At 39.0% G+C, this 22,039-nt stretch overlaps 2 protein-coding genes across 3 annotated transcripts in view; one reads left to right on the forward strand and one right to left on the reverse strand.

The window, feature by feature from the left end:
• The window catches only part of ube2v2 (ubiquitin-conjugating enzyme E2 variant 2), an 84,200-nt gene extending 67,299 nt beyond the window's left edge, over window positions 1-16,901 (forward strand). For both annotated transcript variants that reach the window (XM_088085604.1, XM_088085603.1), the window contains 2 exons: window positions 6,249-6,413; window positions 16,379-16,901. In XM_088085604.1, the coding sequence (XP_087941730.1) occupies window positions 6,249-6,413; window positions 16,379-16,513 (300 nt within the window). In that variant the 3' untranslated portion in view covers window positions 16,514-16,901. The remainder of the gene's footprint in view (window positions 1-6,248; window positions 6,414-16,378) is intronic.
• Window positions 16,902-17,313: 412 nt separating this feature from the next.
• snai2 (snail family zinc finger 2) lies at window positions 17,314-19,474 on the reverse strand. The gene is made up of 3 exons (XM_042497825.1): window positions 19,238-19,474; window positions 18,525-19,046; window positions 17,314-18,192 (listed from the first exon to the last, which is right to left on the reverse strand). Exons 1-3 carry the CDS (start codon window positions 19,314-19,316, stop codon window positions 18,011-18,013), a joined length of 783 nt encoding a protein of 260 aa, XP_042353759.1. The 5' UTR covers window positions 19,317-19,474; the 3' UTR covers window positions 17,314-18,010.
• Window positions 19,475-22,039: the final 2,565 nt, after the last annotated feature.

Here is a 22,039-nt window from a genome sequence, read left to right on the forward strand (position 1 = left end):
GTTGATCATAAAGAGAAGATATTGCTCCTTTAGCTGAAAGGTTTGGTAGAAATAAAGATTTAAAGACATTCTTATAGGAAGATCCATCATCATGATGGCAATCGTAGTGACTTACAGGTATGAGTTTGTGAAATATTTAACAGTCTACATAAGTTTTAACTCTCTGCTCTGGTAACCAAAGATTACGAGACAATTATCAGAGGCTGAAATTCCAGACTGTGCTGCACATGATAAGAGAAGCTCAGCGGTTGTAGAAGATAAAAGGAGAGACACTCACCAATGAAAACACCAGAAGTCTTATCAGATTGCAATAGACTTTGTAGATCCTCCCTAATCTGTGTGTATACTTGCTTTGAAAAAAGCTTTCCCTGTCACATTAACTCTGCCATATGTAGTTCGTCACCTTGGTCTGTGTGGGAATTCATGCTCTTTATATTTATCTATTTTTTTAATGAAAGCTTTTATTCATTAAAGAGAATTGATTCATTTTTTTCAAATTAACTGTTCAAAGCAGGGGAGCAATTATTCTCTCACAAGTAAAAACATCTATTAAATCTGGATAACAGCCAAAATTAATTGTCACAAGTTAAAAGAGAGAGTGACAAGATAAATATCCTAGATTGGATCCTGATTTTTTTTTTTTTTTTGATGCCTAATGTGATGTGAATAACAATAAAAATAGTCTTCAGTCAGCACGAAGAGCCCAATATTTCATAACATGGAAGTCTGTGATACTTTTAAATGATGCACATGATTATAAAGAAATACACCTCACAGGATATTACAGATGATGCAAGACTTATTTTCCATGGTATTACTCTGACAGAGAGCTTACACATAGTCTCTGCTAACTGCAGCAGGCCTGCAGGGGGAATATCTGGCCTTTTGCAATGCACCAATCTTCATTTTAGTTCCACATTACAGAGTCCATGCACCCAGTATCTGCAACAAGGCTTCAACAGCATTATGTGGAATCTGACCTTTGACTTCATGCTAGCAGTCACATCATCAACATGTTTGGAGCCCAGAGTAACAAGAATGTATGACATGATCTATGACAAGACCAGCATCATGTGTTATGACATTTAGACCTGATGAATATACATATGCTGGTTTCTCTTTTTTTCATATAGTCTGAATGCCTCTGCAGTTAATTGGTATTCTAAGAGCTGCAGAAAGCATGTTTTGGCTACTGAGCAGGCTGTAGGGAGGGGAATTCTCATTATCAAACTCTCACCAGTAAGCTTGTGCAATGTGTGACCAGCATTTGTGTTGTGACACTGATAGATTTGGCTTGTTTTTTAGTTAAAAGTACAGCTGCTGAAATTTAATTGGCAATGCAAAACAAGGCAGCAAATTCTCTATTTATTTACAGTTTGAGGACATTTTTGATGGACCGCTAGAACTCACTGTTACTTTGCTTGGTTATGGTTAAGAAAAGACCATTTATTGTCTTATAATACCCGGTTTTGGAGGCACTACCCTGATAGGAATTGCAGCTCTGTCTCAGTAAAAAAACAGCTGCTTTTGATGGCACTTTTCCTGCTGGAGGGTTGCTACAAAACACCTACATAAAATACCTAAAATACAACTGTTTTTATTGTTTGTTGGTCTCGAACAGTGATCTGCACCTTGTATTGCCGACATATGACGAAATGCAGAATGACCATCTCCACCTGCTGTCTCTGCCTAGTTTGCACAAGTGCACATAGCTCAATATGATGACACCCATGTTAAACAGTCAAATTTACTGTAAAGTTGTGGTGATTCAAAATTGCTAGGTCACGCAGAATTCAATTCTTAATTTGCTTAATTGTTGTGATCGCAACATCCTGGAGGGACTGATTAAGGCTAAGTCCAGCACGTTTATGACTCTTGGGGGACGTTTTCACAGCAATGGTCTTTGCATTAAACGTTAAGCTTTTTTATTACGGTTTGGCCTTTTGTCACATGACAACAGCATGTTGGATGCCTGAAAACGCAAACTTTTGAAACCAGGTTTCAGAGTGTAATCTTTTGAAAACGCAGCTTCTTCTGTCGCTGTGTAAACTGGCAATAGGTGGATTGTGTGAAAACGGTGACATCACGGCCACACTTCCCGCATGCACATTTTGCGTCATTATAAAGTTACACTGCCAACTACTGGCCTGGCATACATACTACAGAATTTTCGATTGTTTTTACCAGTCTATGTTCTCGCAATGTTATCATTTGAATGCAGATTTTTTTTTTAAACGCAAAGGAAAGACTTTCCTGTTTTAAGTAAGGCCGTTCTTGCCTTAATCTTTGCCTTAGATTCATGATCATAGACCTCTAACCTAATCTTCACTGCTACAGCCTGGCCCATGTCAAATTAAAGGAATATAGAGCTGGGCAACATCTTTTTCAGGTTCCCACTGCACACTTATGCTGTCATATACCATTGAGTTTAATTTTCAGAGAGGTTTGAATTATTACATACCGCCCAAGCCTAATGTGCTATATAAATCTGAGGAACATAGGAACTTGGGAACATGGGAATGACCCCACATCATTTAATTCAGAGTGTCTTTGGCAAATTTAATTTGTAAAATCATCAGTCTGTAACATCATTTCAAAGCAGAAATCATGGATTACCAGTACCATCAGGGATGCTGTTAACACATGCACTGCTGCCAGTCTGGAAACATGGAAAACTATAAAGTGGCAGCCTAAAAAGCACAAGCTGAATAAGTTGACAGGATCACATTTCACTGGATTTGTACCTTCTATGATTTCATGTGAAAAATATATGATTTATTCATTGAGAAATAGAGATGACACATAAGTCTTCCTAAAAGCCGAACATGTCCTTGTCACACATTGATTTTTATGAGTGGATAAAACAAGATATTGCATATTAATAGGAATCTTTTGAGATGTTTGGCTGAGCTAAGCTAACTGTTTTGCTCTGTTTCCAGTCTTTGTGCTAAACTAACTAGCTACCATGCAAACATAACAAACAATATCCTTATCAAACTTTGGGGGAAGAAAGGCAATAAGATCATATCCCGGAAATATGAACTACTTCTGTAACTCATATCCTAAAGAAGAAATGACATTGGCAAACTTCACCTCAAACTCAATCAAACTCTTGAAGCAGTGTTAACAGAAAATGTATTACCATAGATTAATGTGGCAAAATAACAACTTGCACATACTGCCCCTTTGAATTATGCAACAAAATTTGTATTTTCAAATGTATTGCATTGCTTTACAAGTCTTTGATGTGACACCCCACTGAGAAAAAAGCACAGTCTGCAATTCATGATAACAATACAATTATAGGACATTATTGGCCATGGTCGTTGCCTCTGTTAACAAATCATGCCCGTGCAAGCAGACCCCCCCTTGGGAGCTCCCTCGTCTACACCACATCCTAGTGAGTAAGAGCAGCCCAAGACGCTGATGTACTCCGGGCCCTGCCTACTTCTCCACACCTACCCCACCGTGTCATCACGGTCAGGGCTACTCACTGAGCCATAATTACCTCGGCCTGACACACACAACAAGGGAGATGCCTTCAAGTAAACACAGTCCAGATTCTGGCCCTGCTCACTTCAAAGCTGGAGCACGCTGATAACAAAGCACACCCTGGAGAGTCCCCCTCTCCCCTCCCACGGAGAGGGTGGCTTACGGGGGGCCGATAGTGGTGGTGGTGTGAGAAGGAGGGAGAGGAGGTGTGAAGTGGCTTTTGACAGCACAGCACCTGCTGTGTCTTCACTGCCAGGCAGCGCCTCGCCATTTGTCTCGACTGACCGGTTAGCGCGTACGGAGGGGATTAGAGCCGGAGGGGGGTTCAACCAGGAGGCATGTTGATGGGGAAAAGTGGTGTTGATAGAGGTGGGGGGATGTTGCCGTGTGATCGGACACACCCTCTGTCATCCCAGTGGAACATTCCAGCTGTCTGTGGCAACTAACACTGCTGTTGTGGGATGATGACGTGTCTGTCCCCGCAGGCCCTCGATTCATATCCCATTCCTGTGCTCAGTGGCATGTCTCATATTGATGCTATCATCAGTGATCTCAAGCCAGAGGTTTTTCTTTCAGTGTTACTTCAATCACCAAAGGCCCAAATTAGTGTTAATCTGAGTGCCATTAGCAAGATCTCCTAATACAATCCAAATGCTGCTTGTTGGCTTTAAAGTCACGCCTTATACCACATCACTCGGTGTCTTCTCAGTCTCTTATCAGCCGTGGTTTTCTCTGCGGCTCATGACACAGCTGGATCGGGTCTCCTGTGATCAGTCCACTGGAATGAAAGCATCGGTGCAGACCAGACAATCTCCGAAAATACTCAAAGGCTGTGGTGAAGGCAGAGGAATGCACCAATGACAGAGGATATTTATGGCAGGGAAGACTGTGACTACTAGCTTGGAAAGACAAACAATCTGTTTCTCGGAGGGGGATTGTAATATTGATGCAGTGTTTATAAGACTCATAATTGCAAAATATCACTCCATACAAGTATTCGGTTGCCTGATGGGTAATGTTTGAAATCCTAGAGTGCAGAAATATTTCCGCTATCTCTTGAGAAACAGGAAAATAGCAGTAGTAGGTTCTGTTCAACATAAATAAAATTGTGCAGCCCCAGAGGATATTTTACTTCACTGTAGAGAGATTTTCTGGATCCCATTGTAAACATTTCGATATCTGTTTTGTCCCAGTGATCACAGAGGAATCAAGTTTGAGCCAAAAAGCTAGTCACACAAATTTTTTTTTATAATGAGTGATGACGTTCTGCTGTTGTGGCTTTATATGCAGATGGTATTTCATGGTGCATATCCTTTTGAAATATGTTACCACACTGGATTTATCATTTTGTGAGAAAGAGCACAAAAATCACACAACAGCTACCTTTTGAGAACTTGCACAACAGTAAAAGTACTCATTTATAAACCTGCTTTAGTAAAAGCAGCTTATAAAATTTTCCTCAGGTCTTCACACACTCTGTTCTTTAAATCAAAATAACTATAAAGGATGTCCATCAACAGAGTTACTGTGAGATCTTTGGCGTTGGTTCAGGATGTTCAAAGCCTTGGCTTCTTGGCTCATCAAGCTGATAACAGGACATTAAGTTTAGAGACTTATAGAGAGAAAACCAAAACTGAAAGTGTTGAGCAAATCTCACAGTGATTTACCTATTAAAAGTTGGCTATACATTGCATTATTATCAGTAACTGATTGTAAACAGCATTAATTTTGGCAATGATTTTAAATTTAGACTTTTTTTTTATCCTATATAGTTTTAGTCTCGTTTTTGTTGGTGAAAACTCAAAACGTTTTAGTAATATGTTCCATAAAATTTGAATCAAATTGACAGGTTGTATAAAAAAATCTTTTTGAGATAATTTTGATGTCAACTAATAATTTGAGACAACTGCGATTTGTACCCAGGTTCATTGTAAACTCTTGACTTATTGATCACACTGTGAAGAAGCAGAAAAATAACTTCATTTCAGCCTGAATTCTTTCTGAATCTAACGTGTTTGTCTGAAGGTTGAATTCAGGTCCTCTCACAGAATTGGTGTTTCAATCTAAACTTTCGGCTGTCAATGAAAACTGTGCGATTTAAGACTGTTTACATACAACACAGCTACTCTTACAGATAACAGAGGCTTCTACCTGCCTGCCTCTCATTTTTAATGTGCGATAGTCACCACTGACATTTTTTTGTCATCAGTTAAAATGAAACATAAATTCTGTCATAATTTTCATTATCAGCTTGACATAATCTTATTTTGGTCATGGAAAAAAAGGTTTTTGACATAATTTTCGTCATAGTTTTCGTCAGTGAAATTAACAGGAAGCTGGTTGCTATGTTTTTATAAAGCCCCGACCTCACCTGAGCTCTCCCAACCTTACCTGAACTCTAAAAGTTCACACCCACAAACATACTCAACACAGAAAATAAGAAAATGCAGGCAGAATGGCTAGAAAAGAAAGGCTAATGTGGAAGTGTCAAAAACTGCAGTTCTTCTAATGGCCACCCGAGGCTGGCTCCAAAACACAGTAAATCCCCTGAGACTCCAATGTTAAAATTCCCAACTTTACAGCAGAATAAACATTTTACAGTCTGATAAAAAAGCAGTTTTTGGCTCTATAGCTAACTTCAACATTCATGACAACAGTACAGGTGTTGGGGTTGTATTTTTATATAACTCACCTGTTTACTTATTTTACGGCTGAAATATATGCCTCATTAAGTGTGTTGCCTCTGTGTGTTACAGGCTGTCTGCGATGCGTCACCACAGTGGATGAGTCAGATCCACTTCCTGCTCCATCACAGATCCAACCTTTCGACCAAATATGGTCACTTCTGGCTCCAGAAATCCAAGCACTGCAGAACTCAAGGATTTGAAACGGGGGTCCACAAACCAGCTGCTGACGTCACGGTAACTACATCATTTTTTTCACATACAGTTTATTATAGAAATGGAAATGGAGGTGCTACAGAAAAGGTCAGGGGTCATGAAAACATTAAAATGTATCCTCCGGGGACCATAAATATCCACACCTTATTTCAGGGAAATGTGACCTTAAATTTTTGAAGCAAAGCGTTAATCAGAATTAAAATCTGACCTGATGGCTTTGATAGAACTAAACTGGTCACAACTTGGAGACTTAATGCGACATGTGATGAGGTTTCCCAAGTAAACTTAGCCTTATTTTAAAACCACACATGACAAAAACTTGGAAACTACTGATTTAACCCTTTGAAACCTGGAGCGCCATCACTTTTCTTGTGCTGTATTCAGACACCTTTCACAGGTATTTAAACTGAGCAAATTGGTTTGAATTCTTTCAAAAACATGGGCAAAAAGGCAATGGACAACTTAACAAGAAATGTCCCTTGCAAAAAATTAGCTGAATCACAACATTATTTTTGAAAAAAATAGAGAAAAAATGTATTTCTAATTATCATAAATATATATTGAAAATTATTATAACTTAAGCAGTGTTTTTCCCCAGATCATTTTCATGTTTTTATGTTTGTTTGTTTGTTCTTAACTTTAACTTTTTGTTTGTTTGGGTTCGGGTTTTTTTTGTGTTATTTTTCTGGTAATTTACTTGTGCCTTTTTACTGATTTCTTGCTAATTTCTGGGTCATTTCTTCTCAAGTTGCTCCTTGCCGACTTCCCATATATTTTTTTTTTAGAAAGATATTTAAGATAGCCAATTTGCTACAGTTTCAAAGGATTAGAGAACAAATACTAAAAATTAAAACATACCATTTTCAGCAATTTTCAACAAGCATAGTCAAAATATACTTAAGAAAAACTAAAATAATGACCTCAGAAAACATCAAATACAATGAGTTATGAGTAAAATACAGATGTTTGAATATTGTAATATAATCCAACTCAATGGTCCTCCTCCTCTTGTGAAACTAATTAATTTTAATAGCTGTTTACATGACAGGTGTCAGTTTTATGCACCCTTAAACATATGCATTCCAAAAAAGCCCAAAGTGCAGCCTCTAAATCTTCCACAGAATTAAGTCAGAACAGAAAAAAACAATGAAGCAGTAGCTGTTCCCTGCAGGGCTGCTGCTGGATTGCATAACATCTTACAGGTGTGTCTGTTTTTCTAGTTGTGACATTTTGGGTAGATGTAAAACACTTGTGATTTGTTGCTTGGATATGCATCATGCAGCAGCAGAGATACAGACTATCTAAGTCACTTTTTTTTCTTTTATCCGCTGAGTCGAGCAAAGGAGTCCTACCCATCCCCGGAGAAGCTTCACTGGAGGTTCACGTCCTGTTGAGGCTTGTCAGCAGAGTACAATACCCAGAGTCTGAATAATGTGGCCGGGAGCTAGTTTATTCAAGCACCTTTTGTTTGCGCTCCATACTCACCTTTTCCCTCGACTGATGATCAGATAACCACTAGACAGAAGGAAAAAAAACACCCAAACTATCTTAAGAGATACCCTAGCTGCCACTGGCTCTACTCAGAATTGTGTCTCAGTGGATATTGTGGACTGATTTCACACAGCGTCATGGTTTAGGGCCAACATATCCATCTGAGAAATCCCAAAAATTCCTCAAAGCAACATACTCAAGTCTTAAATGTGTTGTGGATGGCGCCTAATACCACTCGGAGGCCCAATGTCATGCCAAACTACAGGGCGAGCCTTTCTCAAGCCCCCGGAGTATTCTGTTTCACTATTTACCCATAAGTTAAGAGAGGTCATGCAGTAATGTGTGTGTCCCCGAACAGCTGCCCTTTGATGTAAGTACCTGGGACTCAACAGGGATTCGCATATTTCAATGACAAGCTCACACAATATAGATCCAGTTCGTTTTTTGCCTTGAAGGAAAAGTATGACATTAGATGTTAAGTTTGATGAAAGGATTGATGTTCTCATATTTGTCTGTTGAATGCAACTGGGGGAAATTTGCCTAGACTGCTTTCTGTCAGAAAGGTTAGGGGAAAAAATAGTGATGTAGGTTAACATGAATACATTTCTGTCAAGTTTTCTTGCAGAAATGTATTCATTTTTTTATTCAACCGATGGGACTAAAAAACTAAGCCAAGGCAGAGTTGACAAAAATGGCAGTTCTTCGAATGACCACTTGGGGCTGGCTCCAAAACAGAGTAAATTCCCATTGAACCCTATGTTAAAAAGCTCAACTTGATGGCAGAAATAAATGTGTTCACAGCCTAGTACAAAAATGTTTTTGATCTCTATAGTTAATTTCTCCCTTAATGACAACTGTACAGGGGAAAATGAATAGTCAACAGAGACTAAAAAATACCAAACATTCTCTGGTCAGACTTCTCAAATGTGATGATTTGTTACTTTTTATTGCAAAATTAAAATTATTAGGTTAAAGACTAAACATGACATTTAAGGATGGCATCCAGCTTGGAACATTTTGCCATGTCTTTACATTTTACAGAACAAACAATGAAATGAGAAATACTAGGTGAGATTAATCAATGTGAAAACAATTATTATCATTTGAACCCTATAATTTTGTGGGGGAAAACCTATTAAAATGTACTTTTTTGTTAATCAAGTGGCAAACTCAAAAATGCCAGTCCTTGGAGCAGTCCTTTAAAAAAAAGCCACAAAAATATTCCACCCTGTCTTCGTCACTGCATTTAAAACATTTATTAGTACCACGCCCTCCATTTTCAGCTCACACAACAAGAATATATGTTGAGCAATGTACCTACAGCCACTGTAGAGCTCAGAGCAGTGTTTTGCTGCTTTGTTGAGGCTGTTCATGCTGTTGCTGTGGAGTGTAAAAGCACTTAGAAACGGCTGGTGGCCAGACAGATTTTCCCAGCTCTGATTCATCATAATTAGGTCACTGGCTCGGTCTGCTGGCCTCTCAGGGATCATCTCACACTCACATTCTCACACTACTGTGCACCCCCGACACTGCTCGGAGATAATCAGCGATCAAAATAATATGCCGTGAACAAGCAATAGGGTTTCTCACATTTACATGACTTGCCACTCTCTTCTTGCACAATCCATTTGTCTCGTGAATCCTTCTGCGACTTATCTGCTGCTCTTTTTCGGTCTCCTCCTAAGTGATTGGTATAGATTCAGAGTGACATCTATTAAAGCTAATAGCCTCATCAGCGGCCGTCATTGAAAAGTGACCCGTACCATTTTCTATATTCACAGTATGTAATAGATTGGAGATAAAAAGTACATTAAGATGCACAGCGCTTCCCACAACAGGTAAACACAGTGAGGAAATTAATTTGAATAAATGACTCAGGACACAGCTGTACAATTACAAAACAAATCCAATTTCCATGATGATTATTTGTTTTAAAAGTTCGGTGCATCCTGTTTTGTAATTTCTCCTGCTTATCTGGATGTGAATGAAGGCAGCCACGGATGCGATTAGACCCAAACAGCTGGTAAATATGCAATTGGTGTAGACCTGCCCCACTGTTAATTTGTTGCTCAGAACAGGATGTGATTGTGAAATAGTGTAATCACCACTAAAAGTGGTGATCCAGTGTGAGGATGTGGATGTGGGGCCTCCGTCCAGCCTGTAGCAAACACAAGCTGGACAGAGTTACCTTAAAGATATAGAGGACAAACAACCATATGTGCTGTAATTAAGGTAAACATTTACTGCTTACTTTGAAGCTTGTTATATCTCTAAAATTCTCCTTGCTGTCTCTGATTCTCTAATATATTCCTCATTAACTGCTACTGCACCTTTTTTTTTAATTTAAGAAAAGACAAAGGAACTATTGGTGCCTAAAATTCATTATGATAACCAATTACTGACAAGCTACCATCCTGTTTGAACACAGACAGCAGCTATATGTGTGCAGCTCCAGTGGGATCAATTTACTTGTAACTTCTGATGGCTGTCAAAACATGCTCTAAAAGAAGCACACCAAGTTTTGCGTTGTCTTACTAAATTAGGATAACATTAATATTTCATGTTTTTGAAGATGCTGCTGCTGAAAATAACAGTCAAAACATCCCTCTTGTTGTGAATACAAAATGAAATGAAATACCTCCGATATGATCTATTTACAGTAATAAAGTAGAACAGGTGGTACTACACAACTAATGGTGATATATGGTTTGGTTCAACAGTAAAAAGTGTTTTGTTCCAGTTTGTTTATCCAAGAGTTTACCTTTAATATTTTATTTTCTGAAAGACCAGATAACATACCAGAAAACTTGCTGATTTTTCCTTGTTGACACTATGAATACAAACCAGTCGTTTAATGTCTCTCCACTTTGGAGAACTTTTTGAAAACATAACTTTTTTACATGCCGATATAGAAGATAGAAGACTTATATGACCTTGGTTTATCCTGAATTTAGTTTCTGCAGATGGCAGATCATGTTTAGATCATAATCAACCACTGAATGGCTTATTTTATTAGTGTTTCCAAGGCTATAAATTAACTTTTAACTTTTCAATCTATTTCAAATTTGTTGTAACAAAATTAAGAGTCTTCAGTTATATTAGTGGTGCTTTGCACTGAAGCGGCAATCTCGAGGACTAAAAATGAATGCAGAAGTTTCAATAACTGCATTTCTTCAAACTGACACTGTCCCATGGTCTACCATACTGCTGTAACAGGTGCATTATAAACTGACAGCGCCCCATGGCATATCATAGCCCGTGACAGGTGCTGTCCAGCCGTCCAGCGGTGTATCATTCTGAGGCGAAGGTCCCGTCCACTCACATTATAAACTGATTCCACCTGGCAGCGTGTCATATTGATGTGAAAGGTGGCTTTTGGTGTCCCTGAGACGCTAAAATCACTGACTAAGCGATGGTATTTGACGACTTGGGAATAAGAACAGGCTGAAAATTTTATATAACTCACACATTCACGTTTTCTAAATACTTAATTACGTATAATCATAGTCACCACTCGCTTCTCCAGCACCACCATCTCCAAAAATCCATCTAAAGCGACAACTGAAAGACCAACTCGAAGCTTTAAAACACAAGTCACAAGCCAATGGCTGATGCTACAATGACTATGCCCTTTTTGTTTTTGCACCATTTCATCCAAAACCTCAAATGTTAACCTCTCATGGCGCTAGATAATTAGTCAGTGGATCAACAAAGGGCAATTGTTTAGTGTAAAAAGGCTGTTAATGGAGATAAATTATAACCTAGGAAAAAAACAAAACAAAGTTTAACTACAAATTATCACCAAATCAACTAAATTAAACGTTTTGTTTACAAATTATGTGGCTCAAAGGAAGGACTATATGAAAGAAGGGTTGGCCCAAAATAGAGCCCTGAGGAACTCCAGATATGATGTTTGCTCAAGAGAAAGATGAGTTTTTACTGGTGAAATACGAGTTTCTGTTTGAGTGGAGGGAGATGAATCAGCCAAGCGAAGGACAGGTAATACCACCCAGTGCTTACGGCGTTCAATTTTAAATTGGATGATCAACTGTGTCAAAGGCAGCTCTGAGGTCTGAAAGGATTAAAAATGAGCAACTTGCTGCATCCGCTTTTCAGGGAATGACATCATCATTATTCAAATTAAAAGCAGCCTCTCCCCACTTAGTCTGACAGCGGCTCCGCATCAGACTCCCCTGCACCACTTTGTGAAAATGAAAACCATTCAGAGGTACCTGTCAGAACATTATTTGATAACCCAGATGTCTGTCCAGCATCACCTGAAAATGCAGCAGAGAGGACTGAACACATCATCCGCCTGGATGGTCTCTATTGAGATGTGGAGGAAAAGGACTCGAGACTCGACTCCAGAGAGCTGCATGTTGAAGATGATAAAATCCAAACGAATTGCCATGAGGATTCATCGGCAGTAAATCGTGTGGTTATATGTCAGTCACCTTCTAAAAATCTCTCTACATGCAAACAGAGTTCATCTTGCATATATTGAGACTGTACTGAATACTCAATTATGAAAAAAAAATCTCAAAGTTCAAGTGGTTATGTTTAATTCAAATAGGAAAGCCATGAATGAACAATAGGACTCAAACCATTCAAATCAAGTGTGATTTATCACAAGTTTGCAACAGATGATTTTACGATTCAGGAACACCAGAAGAAAATGTTGGCACTATACATTTCTGTAAACCAGGGGTACATTACAATTGTATGTTTCATGCCAAGCAGCAGACCACTATTTGAGACCAACAAAAAAAAAAACAAAGCCAAGTGTTTTCACCTCTTTTAAATAGGTATTAGTATTGGTAAATAGTGATCGATTTTACGTTTCTTTGCATTTCAACATTGCTGTAGTTAATGCATAGTTCTATTTAAGCACATAAACAACTTGCATAGGATTTGAAAAAGATCTTTTAGTCAAACATCCATGTTTGATGGCACAAAAGCCACTGGAAACACAGGGATGACCTGTCAAAAAAACTTCCAGGTAAGGGGGCAGAAACGCAATTGAAAACTTGGCAAAGAATTGCTAAAAAAAAAAAAAAATACATTTGCGAGCAAAAAAACGCAACAAAATACTGCTACAAAATACCTACATATGGGGCAGAAACACCACTAGAGAAGCAACAACTACTCACTAAAAAAAAGTCCACATTTGGGGGCAGAAACTCCTCTTTGGTGGTACATTTTACATATTTAATTGTGTTAAATTGAAGAATATGTAATTATGTGTTTTCTATTTCAATTTAGTAAAACAGAGATAGGCCTACATTGAATAAACTATGACTTTAAATAGTTAACCTCAATGCTTCTGTAGTTGGTGCTGCAGCTGAGTACAATTAATCTGCTTACTGCTACAATATAGTGTTTTCTTTGTGCTATAAACAATGTTTTTGTTTATATGCTGCTTATAAATACCGTTTAAAATAAAACCTGTTGTATAAAGGATGACTCTCAGTCCGTCAAATCATCTGTGGTAACAAAGGATATCGTTGTTTACAGCGATGATCTTTTATAGCTGTGGTCATGGGGTTTTGTGGGTCGAACATTAAGGAGGAAACACAATCAAGTAAATATGATCACAGGATCTTTTGACAGCTGACCTCTGCTCGACAAAGAGGCAGCAGAAAGAGACCACAGAGCTATTGATTAAGACAACACAGCCTCGTCTGTCTCCGCTGGACTCCTCACTCCAGTGCTCGTAATGACACGCCAAACAAAAATCATTTCTGACCTACATGGAGGGTCAGCCACCATATCTCAGTGCATGACTGCAGCCTGCCACGCATGTTTCTTCAAAGTTTTTCTGCCCCCTTGCATCAAACCTGTTTCACTTTAATGAGATAAACACATAAAACTATAAAACTGCAAAACTTCAGAAGAATCCATCTTCCCTGGCGATTAAATTATGCTCGCTCGATCTGCATGAATCCAATTTATCAACAAATAGAGCGACGATGCAAAGGACGCCACACAATTAGAGGCAAACAGTATTATCTGGAGAATATGCACCTCCAGCTGAAAAGCAGCGCCGTTCTAAGTAGCGACCCAGTCACTTGAGGAGACAACAGAAATGAAAGAGAATAGTCTTTAACAAGATGCGGGAGCTCAATAAACAGGCAAACATTCCTCGGGGCGGTCGGAGTAAAGGGGAATACACAATCATCTCCTTTCTGATGTGGCGGGGTGAGAGAGGAGGGCTAGGGATCGCTTCCTGGCTAGGACAATCAGACCTCAGAGGACACCCTTAACTTTATTTGTTCCACTTGATGGTCATAAAGGAATCATACTCCCTGATTCACCATAAAGTCAGCAGCTTTGTGAGAGAGATGCTCTCCTTTACATCTCACAAACTGCTCTCTGAGGCCGCTCTGGATTTTTTAAGTCCCCCCCAAGCTCTCATATGTACAGAGTGAGGACATTTATTTTACATGTGATGTTAAATATCTGATGAAATAGAGAGTATTATGAAATCAGGCTTTAATAACAATCAGAATCAAAAGGATGGGCGGCAAATTTAATGTATAGACAGTTTAAGTTAAATGGCTAAATCATTTTATTTCGACCCTAACTGCAATGTTTCTTTTTTGCGAAAGTGTCTCACATTTCATAGCTAAAACTTCATTAATTTATCAATTAATTGAGAAAATATTCAGCAGTTAAATTACTAAATCCAGGCTTTAAATATGTTCATTAAATTTGGCTTTTAGAGAAGAACTGATCACATTTTGCTTCATTATTGCAACTTTTCACAGCCAGAGCTAATATTCGGTTTGCAGCTGCAATGATTAGTCCAGGGATCAATTATTTGATCGACAGAGAATTAATCTGCAACCATTTTTTAAAATAATTGTTATAGTCATTTTTCAAGCTAAAGGGCCAAACATTCCTTGTTGTTACCTTCTTGGTTGTGAAGAGTTTCTTCTTTTCTTTCTCATATATGAAAGCAAATGGATTTTTTTAGGGGTTTTGGAATCATTATTAGAAAATTCTAGTGTCAGTTACTTAAATTCCTGAATTTTTTATCATTTTTTTAAGCACAAATTTATGTATGTTTAGCATTAGTTAATGGTGGAAATGTCATATATAGTTGTTTTATTTTTTTCTATTTTATGGCAGCGTCCTGACATTGTTTTTGAGACGTTGTTGCATCACGCTCTAGCAGTTCGTCAAAATAAAAGTCCTCTGCCTCTTTCATATTTTTATTTGTTGGGACAAATGCACTTGTTCTACATATTGGGGTTGATGTATCCCTGCATGATCCCAAAATCTATGTCTATGATTTAAACACATTTCCTTTGGGCTTAGTAAAGTATTATATATATATATTTAGTAATCATTTAATTAAGAAAATGATCATGTGCTGAAAATGATAAATGACCAAATTCAGGCCCCAAATTTGTTCATTTAAGTCAAGAAGAGCTGATCATATTCCACCCCATGTTTACAATATTTCACAGCCAAATGAAATGAATAGATAACTAATGCAGAGCAGTCTGTGAAAAACTTAGATTGTATTTGCACTGCAGCTACAATGATTAGTCGATGATTAATTTATTTGACTGACAAGAAATTAATCCCCAACAGTTTTATTAATTCATTAATCCGTCTAGTCATTTCTCAAGTAAAAAGACCAGGCTTCTCAAATGTGAGAATTTTCTTCTTTTCATTGTCATATGAAAATAATATGAATATCTTAATGATTTTGGACTGATTGTCAAATGTAACGGGCATTTTAAATCAAGGGTGTAAGCTTTGTTTCAACATCCGGTGGGAAACAATTAATGGAAAGCTAAATTAAATATTTTATTCACACTGAATATGATAAACAACTGAATTCAGGCCTCAAATATGTTCACTCTAGTTGACTTGTGGAATGAATAAATCAAATTTTTACTTTATCTTTGCAATATTTCACCTCAGAGATTCTTCTTTCTTTTTATCTATCTGCAAAGACACCCACAGGGTATCTACCTGCATTTGGCGTCTGCGGGATTCACAACTTAAACACCACAGTGTGACTATTAACAGTCTCTACAGCTAACAAATATTTGATCTCACATTCTTTAACACATCCTCTAATAGCCATATGCTTTCAAACAAATGAGTTCCTGCTCCCTCCCCTCCTCTTCTCCTCCCACTATCATCACAACTGCTAAATCAAATATTCATGTTGGAGGGGGAAAGCATTTAACATGTTGTTGTTATCTGAGAAATCAGTCATGCAGTTAATTGTTGTTGTAAAAGGGGAAATCTTGCAAGATTATGAAGCTAATTGGCATTATGCATTCATTGTTTTTTTCCCTCTCTGACACCAAGATGATACAATGTAGCCTATGGAATAAAAGATATTAGTGAGTGAAAACAAACCGCTTCACTGTCAGCAGTGTTGTAGTTTAGAGTGCCCTCTTGATGGCACTTTGCTTTTATGAGGCAAATGATCTGAATAATAGAACCTGCTGCTTGTGATGTTTCCACATTAGGTCATGGCTGAGGTTTCCACAGTATCAGCGGACCTGTGGCTGTGGTTTGTATCCACCTGCTTTCCAGCGAGGTTGCTGACGAGCCCCCGAGCCACCTGGCCCGACCTGGAGTGCGACTGCGAGCACCTGGAATAGCTCGACGATGACTCACAGCGAGGAGAATCTACCTACAGGGGAGCTGAGCCCCTCGCAGTGAGAAAAACAAGTGTCTGTTTGTCAGATCACATCTTTCAGGTCAGCAGCTTTTGGGCATTAGGGCAAACGGGAACACACTCTGGGGTTTGTTAGAAAGAGTTCAACTTTGACTGTATCCCTTAAGGCGCTGCACTTTTTGTGCTCTAATCTCTATCTGCTGCAAGTAGACAGCATATGGTAAAAGACAACAAAATGTAGCCTGAGGAAGTCTATTTAATCCTTGATGGCAAGCATCCCAGAAATTCAAGGAGGTTGTCAAAGCAAATGCAAATTTGAGCTTTTTGTGAAAACATATTAAAATCTAGATATCTGAGTGGCCCGTGCCCCTGCAGAGATTGTTATCATTGAGCAGGAAGATTTAAAAAAAACACATTTTCCTCGAGTTACATACATCGATGACATGAGATAAAGAGAACTACACCCTCGCATCTAAACTTTACACACACTTGGGTAAAGAAAGTCATGGGTCCTCAAAGGGTATAACAAGTGAGTGCAGATCAATATAGCTAGTATGTGTTAAATTTCAAGATTGTTTGATGTCTGGACAGGTTCACAGGGAACAGGTTCAGGCCTGATTTGCAGCTGAGTCACCTCACTGCTCATTTTTACATCTCCATAACATGAGATGGTGCAAGCTGGATTAAATATCATTAACTTTTGAGCAAGATACTCTATTTGAACCGTGTGACAATCAGCCGAAGGAGCTGTTCACTGGATAAACTCGAAAGATGCCAAAAAAATTATACAAAATGTCATGAAACTTTATTTCTAAAAGTGTCATGAGGATATGAAAATATCAAAATCATTCAGCATCACAGTTTTCACTGTTGATATACAATCATCTCAGTCACGCTTACATTCAATATATAAAAATATAACAGGACACTGTTGAATAATACATATTATTGCCAAGTAAAACTGAGGCACTTGAGAGAATTTGTTTTGCTATTTGAGTGCTGGCAAACTGTTTCTAATGACTGTGCAAAAGTTATAATAATTTCACCCTAAAACACTAAGTTTGCACTTGTTCCCTAAGTAACAATGGCTTCAGTATTCCTTTGGTTACATGTGTACTGTCATTCATAATGCGCCTTTTGGTATTGTTTGTGTGGTGTGTATAAAAAAAGTGGAGGACTGCATAACAGCCAATGATAGACACTGGTACAAAACACTGAAGATAACATTTACAAAACATTCTAGACATGCAGGAAAGTGCATGAATAGCACAGGTAGGTGAGTACATGGCATGACAAAGCTCAGTCACAGAAGCACGTGAGCTATTTCTCACTCTGAAATGAAATGGACCGCTCGTAGAAAAAAACAAAAAGTCTGCATGTTTGGGAACAAACCCCCTTCGATGTGATTCCCTGACAGTTCTCCTGGAAAAATAAAGAGGATTTTTTTTCTCTTTTGCTGCTGGTGGAAAAGTATCCCAGTTCAGTGTGCTACACAACAACCAGATTCCTCATGCTTGTGCAGAAGAGACATCCTGGAGAAGGTTTTGGAGCAGTTCTTGCATTGGTATTTTTTCACATCCGAATGGGTCTGTAGGTGAGCCCTGAGATTGGACCTGTCTGCGAAAGCCCTGTTGCAGTGAGGGCAGGAGAACGGCTTCTCTCCTGTCGAGAAAGAAGACATTGTCAGAGAAAGTACACAGAGGTGTGAATAAAAATGTGACAGAGGCACCTTGGTCTGTTGCAACACAATGTTTCAAAGAAATAACATATTCGTCACAAAAAAAGTAATATTTAAAAGTTAACCTAGGAAGTTGTAGTATTCTGAATATTTTCACAGCCTCACTACAAAGCTGCTCAGTGCTGTGAAACATGCTCTAAAGGCTATTAAATCATGTATTACTTTAAACACAATTAGTCTGTGCCTTAAAGCTGAACAACAAAAACATTCAGCCTCTTCACACTGAAGGCCCCTCTGTTGTTCCCCATCCACTCACCGGTGTGCGTCCTGATGTGTCCTTGGAGCAGCCACGGTCTGGAGAAAGCTTTCCCGCATATTTTGCAAACACAAGGCAAAGTGTGAGTCCTGATGTGCATTTTGAGAGCTCCCAGGCTCACATACTCCTTCTCGCAGTATTTACAACTGAAGGATTTCCTCGTTTGGGCGTCGCAGTGCAGCTGTTTATGCTTGAGCAGTCCAGAGTACGTGGAGTAGGACTTGCTACACAAACTACATTGGAATTTCTCTGCCTCCACTCCGTGAGGGTCTGTCAGTTTGGGCAGCATCTGCTCGTCTTCATCACTCCTCGGGCTCTCGGAGCCGCTGTGGTCTTTAGAGGAGGTGTCGGAGAGCGATGAGGGGTATCCGGAGATGGGGGAGAGGTCACTGGGGAGCGGAGACAGCGGCAAGTTGCTGGTAGTCCACACTGTGATGGGGCTGTAGGCTGCCGGGCTCAGGATCTCCGGCTGCGGGATGACAGGCAGAGGGAGGCCCCTGTAGATGTGCGGCGTGAAGAACACTGAAAATAAAGGCAGTAAAAATGGTCATGTGACGCCTGTCATCGCCCGTGGAGTGAGGACCACGGATTTCAGAGTCGGTCAACAACTTTAAAAACTTTGCAAAGTTTAAAACAAAAAACAAAAAACGCGACAGCTTGTAAGAAATAAAAGCTTTATAAAGTGAGACATGTTATTCATTTTAAAACTTTACCTGTTGGGCTCTCCAGCTCGCTATAATTTGGCTTCTTTGCGGAGTTTATGTGTTTCTTGACCAGAAACGAGCGTGGCATCTTGGAAAACAAGTAGAAACTTTTGGCAAACTTTTTTTTTCTCCTGTAGTATGTAGCGGCGACTTTGCTGTGAGAAGACGGAAATCCTTATTGCTTAAGTCCAGTGGAGTGTCATGGTGCGTCGCTGCGCTCTTAGAAACAGTGCAGTGAGTAGCTGTAAAGAGCTGTAAATACTGCCTATCAGGTGCATGGGAGGAGCCATACGCTTGCATTTACATATACTGCGACCTCAAACCAATTAAATCTCGCTTTTACCACGGAGTTTTTAAAATGCGCTTCGAGCCTATAGGAGCTCAACCCCCCCAAGGGGCTGGGTTAATGCCATTTACCCCAGTCAGACAGGTGCTTTGTACTAGACGTGTGTGTGTGTGTGTGTGTGTGTGTGTGTGTGTGTGTGTGTGTGTATTGCAAGGATGAATGTGTACATGGCTTCATACTGCTGGCAGCAAAGTTAATTACCAAAATTAAAGAAAAGAAAATTCATTTTTAAAAACATGCTCTAAAAAATGGTGCTTGACATTACCCAAAAGCGGTTCTTTTGCTCATAATCACAGGGGAACCTGTATGTCACCCATCTTTTTAAGGTGCTATACTGCACATTTTCCCAATAGTGTTATATAGAACCACTAGAGACCATTTGGCACTATATAGTTTTTAATTTTTTGAGTTTTGGAGCCCTTGAGTGTTGCAAGATAATGCAGTGGAGAAATTGATATGCTTCCAAATGAAGCTTTTTAAAATCCTAATCTGAATGAGACTTAATGAAATACTCAGTGTCACTGTATTTGTGGCAACCTAAATTCTAAGAAAATATATTCATTAAAAGAATAAGATTTATACTAAGTAGTTAAATATAAATAAATAATAAATATCAAATAGAGAACTTGCAATAAAAAAATGACAAAGATACTTAAAAAAAGTACTATTGCATTGCAAATATGTGCAATATAGCAGTTTGAGAATGAGAGAGCCGTACAGTTGTATGTAAGATCACAGTAGAGCAAATATGTGCAATGTGCAGAGATTATAGTCCAAGATGTGCATTGATGTAATACACATAGACAGTGTCTATTTCAGTAATTAATAATCATTTCTTTGAAATGTTGGCTTAAGAGATTCAGAATCCTGTGCCACATCTTTACTGAGAAATGTAATATGTTACCTTTTCAAACCTGGAATATTTCAGAGCAAATGGGGGCAAAAAGGTTGAGAGTGACTGCATTAATGAGTTGTCCTATGTAAATATTGTCTTTAGGCTTTTTTTAATGCAGTGTTTTTATTTTTTCCCCCAATAAACTACACTAAACTAAACTGAAGAACCAGTAGGGAACCCCGAAAGAACAATACAAAGCCTTTAAAGGTTCCGTACTGGTTCTTCAGCTTAGTTTAGTTTACTGGGGGGATAAAAAATGGCAAAGAATCTCAGAAGAACCAGACAGGGTTCTTAGTGTGGCAGTGGTGCTATATGACACCTCAGAACCGCTGAGGAACCAGCATCTTTCTGTGTGGGTTCCTGCATCTACAGAGAGATAAAACAGTGAGAGGAAGGGAAATAATAGGAGGGTGAGATAGACAGGATTATTTAAAATGCCATTGCTAATGCAATCACTGCACAGAGCATGCACGGTGCCACTGATGATTGTTGTGTCACAAACCTCTGGGGACTTGATTATTCTCCTGTATGGGTGGCACATTTGAATTGGAGAATAACCAAGACTCTAAATGATGATGATAATGACTCCTTTGAATAAAGACGGAAGATTTATCATCTGTATTTATACAAATGTTCTATATATAAATACAAATCTACTGAACAGACACATGTTTGACTTTATGATCGAACCAGCTGGGCCAAACTGCACGCTGCCCTCCACATTGTCATTCTGAGGCTTTGCCAGAGGATGGCCCTTCCTAATGCAGTTGTGTGTGGAGAAAGCCGCACATTTCCTCCCCATTAATGCAATAAGGCAGTCCTCCTTGAAATGTAAATTTAAGAGTAGTTCCCTCTCAAGGTCAGACATGATACCATAATCTAATATATTCCTGCTGCTGCTGCTGAACTGGACAAGGAGAGGCAAACTTAGCAGTCTACGCCCCCTTGTGTTCAACTCTGCTCCTCTGAGAGGGGTGTGAGCCGAACATCTGAAAGTAACAAGGCAGGAGGAAAAAAATGAAACACACAAAGGCAAAAACTTAGCCATGGTGATATTGAAAAGCAGCTCCTAGAACAGTTTGATTGGCTAGGTCAGCAGATATGAAAAGCTCCTTATGTCTGGGGCAAGCCTTAAGTTAATTGTGAACTGCTTATCTTATCTAGAAAACATAATTGCAGATCATGAATAGTTTCCCTTTGTGCCCGCTTGGATTATAAAGGGAAGGGAAGGTTATCTGTGCATAATAACTCCCGGCTACTGTCACACATTCAGTGCGCTGTATGCCAAGTAGGATGTGTGAGGAGCGGTGGTGTTTGGTGGTGATCCAGCAGAAAACATAGTGCACCATAAAAGATAATGCTTTGACATCAATATTACCCACCATATCCAAGAGAAGCAGACCATGCATGGCCAGGTGAAAATATGCCTCCTTGCAGTTTTCATGCTTCGGTTCTGTTCTCTGCATTCAGAGCATGTGGATGCTGCTCTGCCAACAGTAATGAAGGGGGAGTGAAAGCATGGTGTGCCGATTCAAATCATATCACATACCCTGAAAAGCAGAGGCTGTAG

This window comes from Plectropomus leopardus, chromosome 12 (genome assembly GCF_026936395.1).
Source record: "Plectropomus leopardus strain MGB_pleo_1.0 chromosome 12, ASM2693639v1, whole genome shotgun sequence".
Lineage (NCBI taxonomy): Eukaryota > Metazoa > Chordata > Actinopteri > Perciformes > Serranidae > Plectropomus > Plectropomus leopardus.

Bases quoted from the DNA above. Each gene is read 5' to 3' on its own strand.
- snai2 (XM_042497825.1), bottom strand. From the start codon at position 19,316: ATGCCACGCTCGTTTCTGGTCAAGAAACACATAAACTCCGCAAAGAAG. The intron at 19,047-19,237 runs GTAAAGTTTTAA...CTTTATTTTCAG, and splicing joins CGAGCTGGAGAGCCCAACAG to TGTTCTTCACGCCGCACATC. The intron at 18,193-18,524 runs GTGAGTGGATGG...CTTTCTCGACAG, and splicing joins ACACATCAGGACGCACACCG to GAGAGAAGCCGTTCTCCTGC.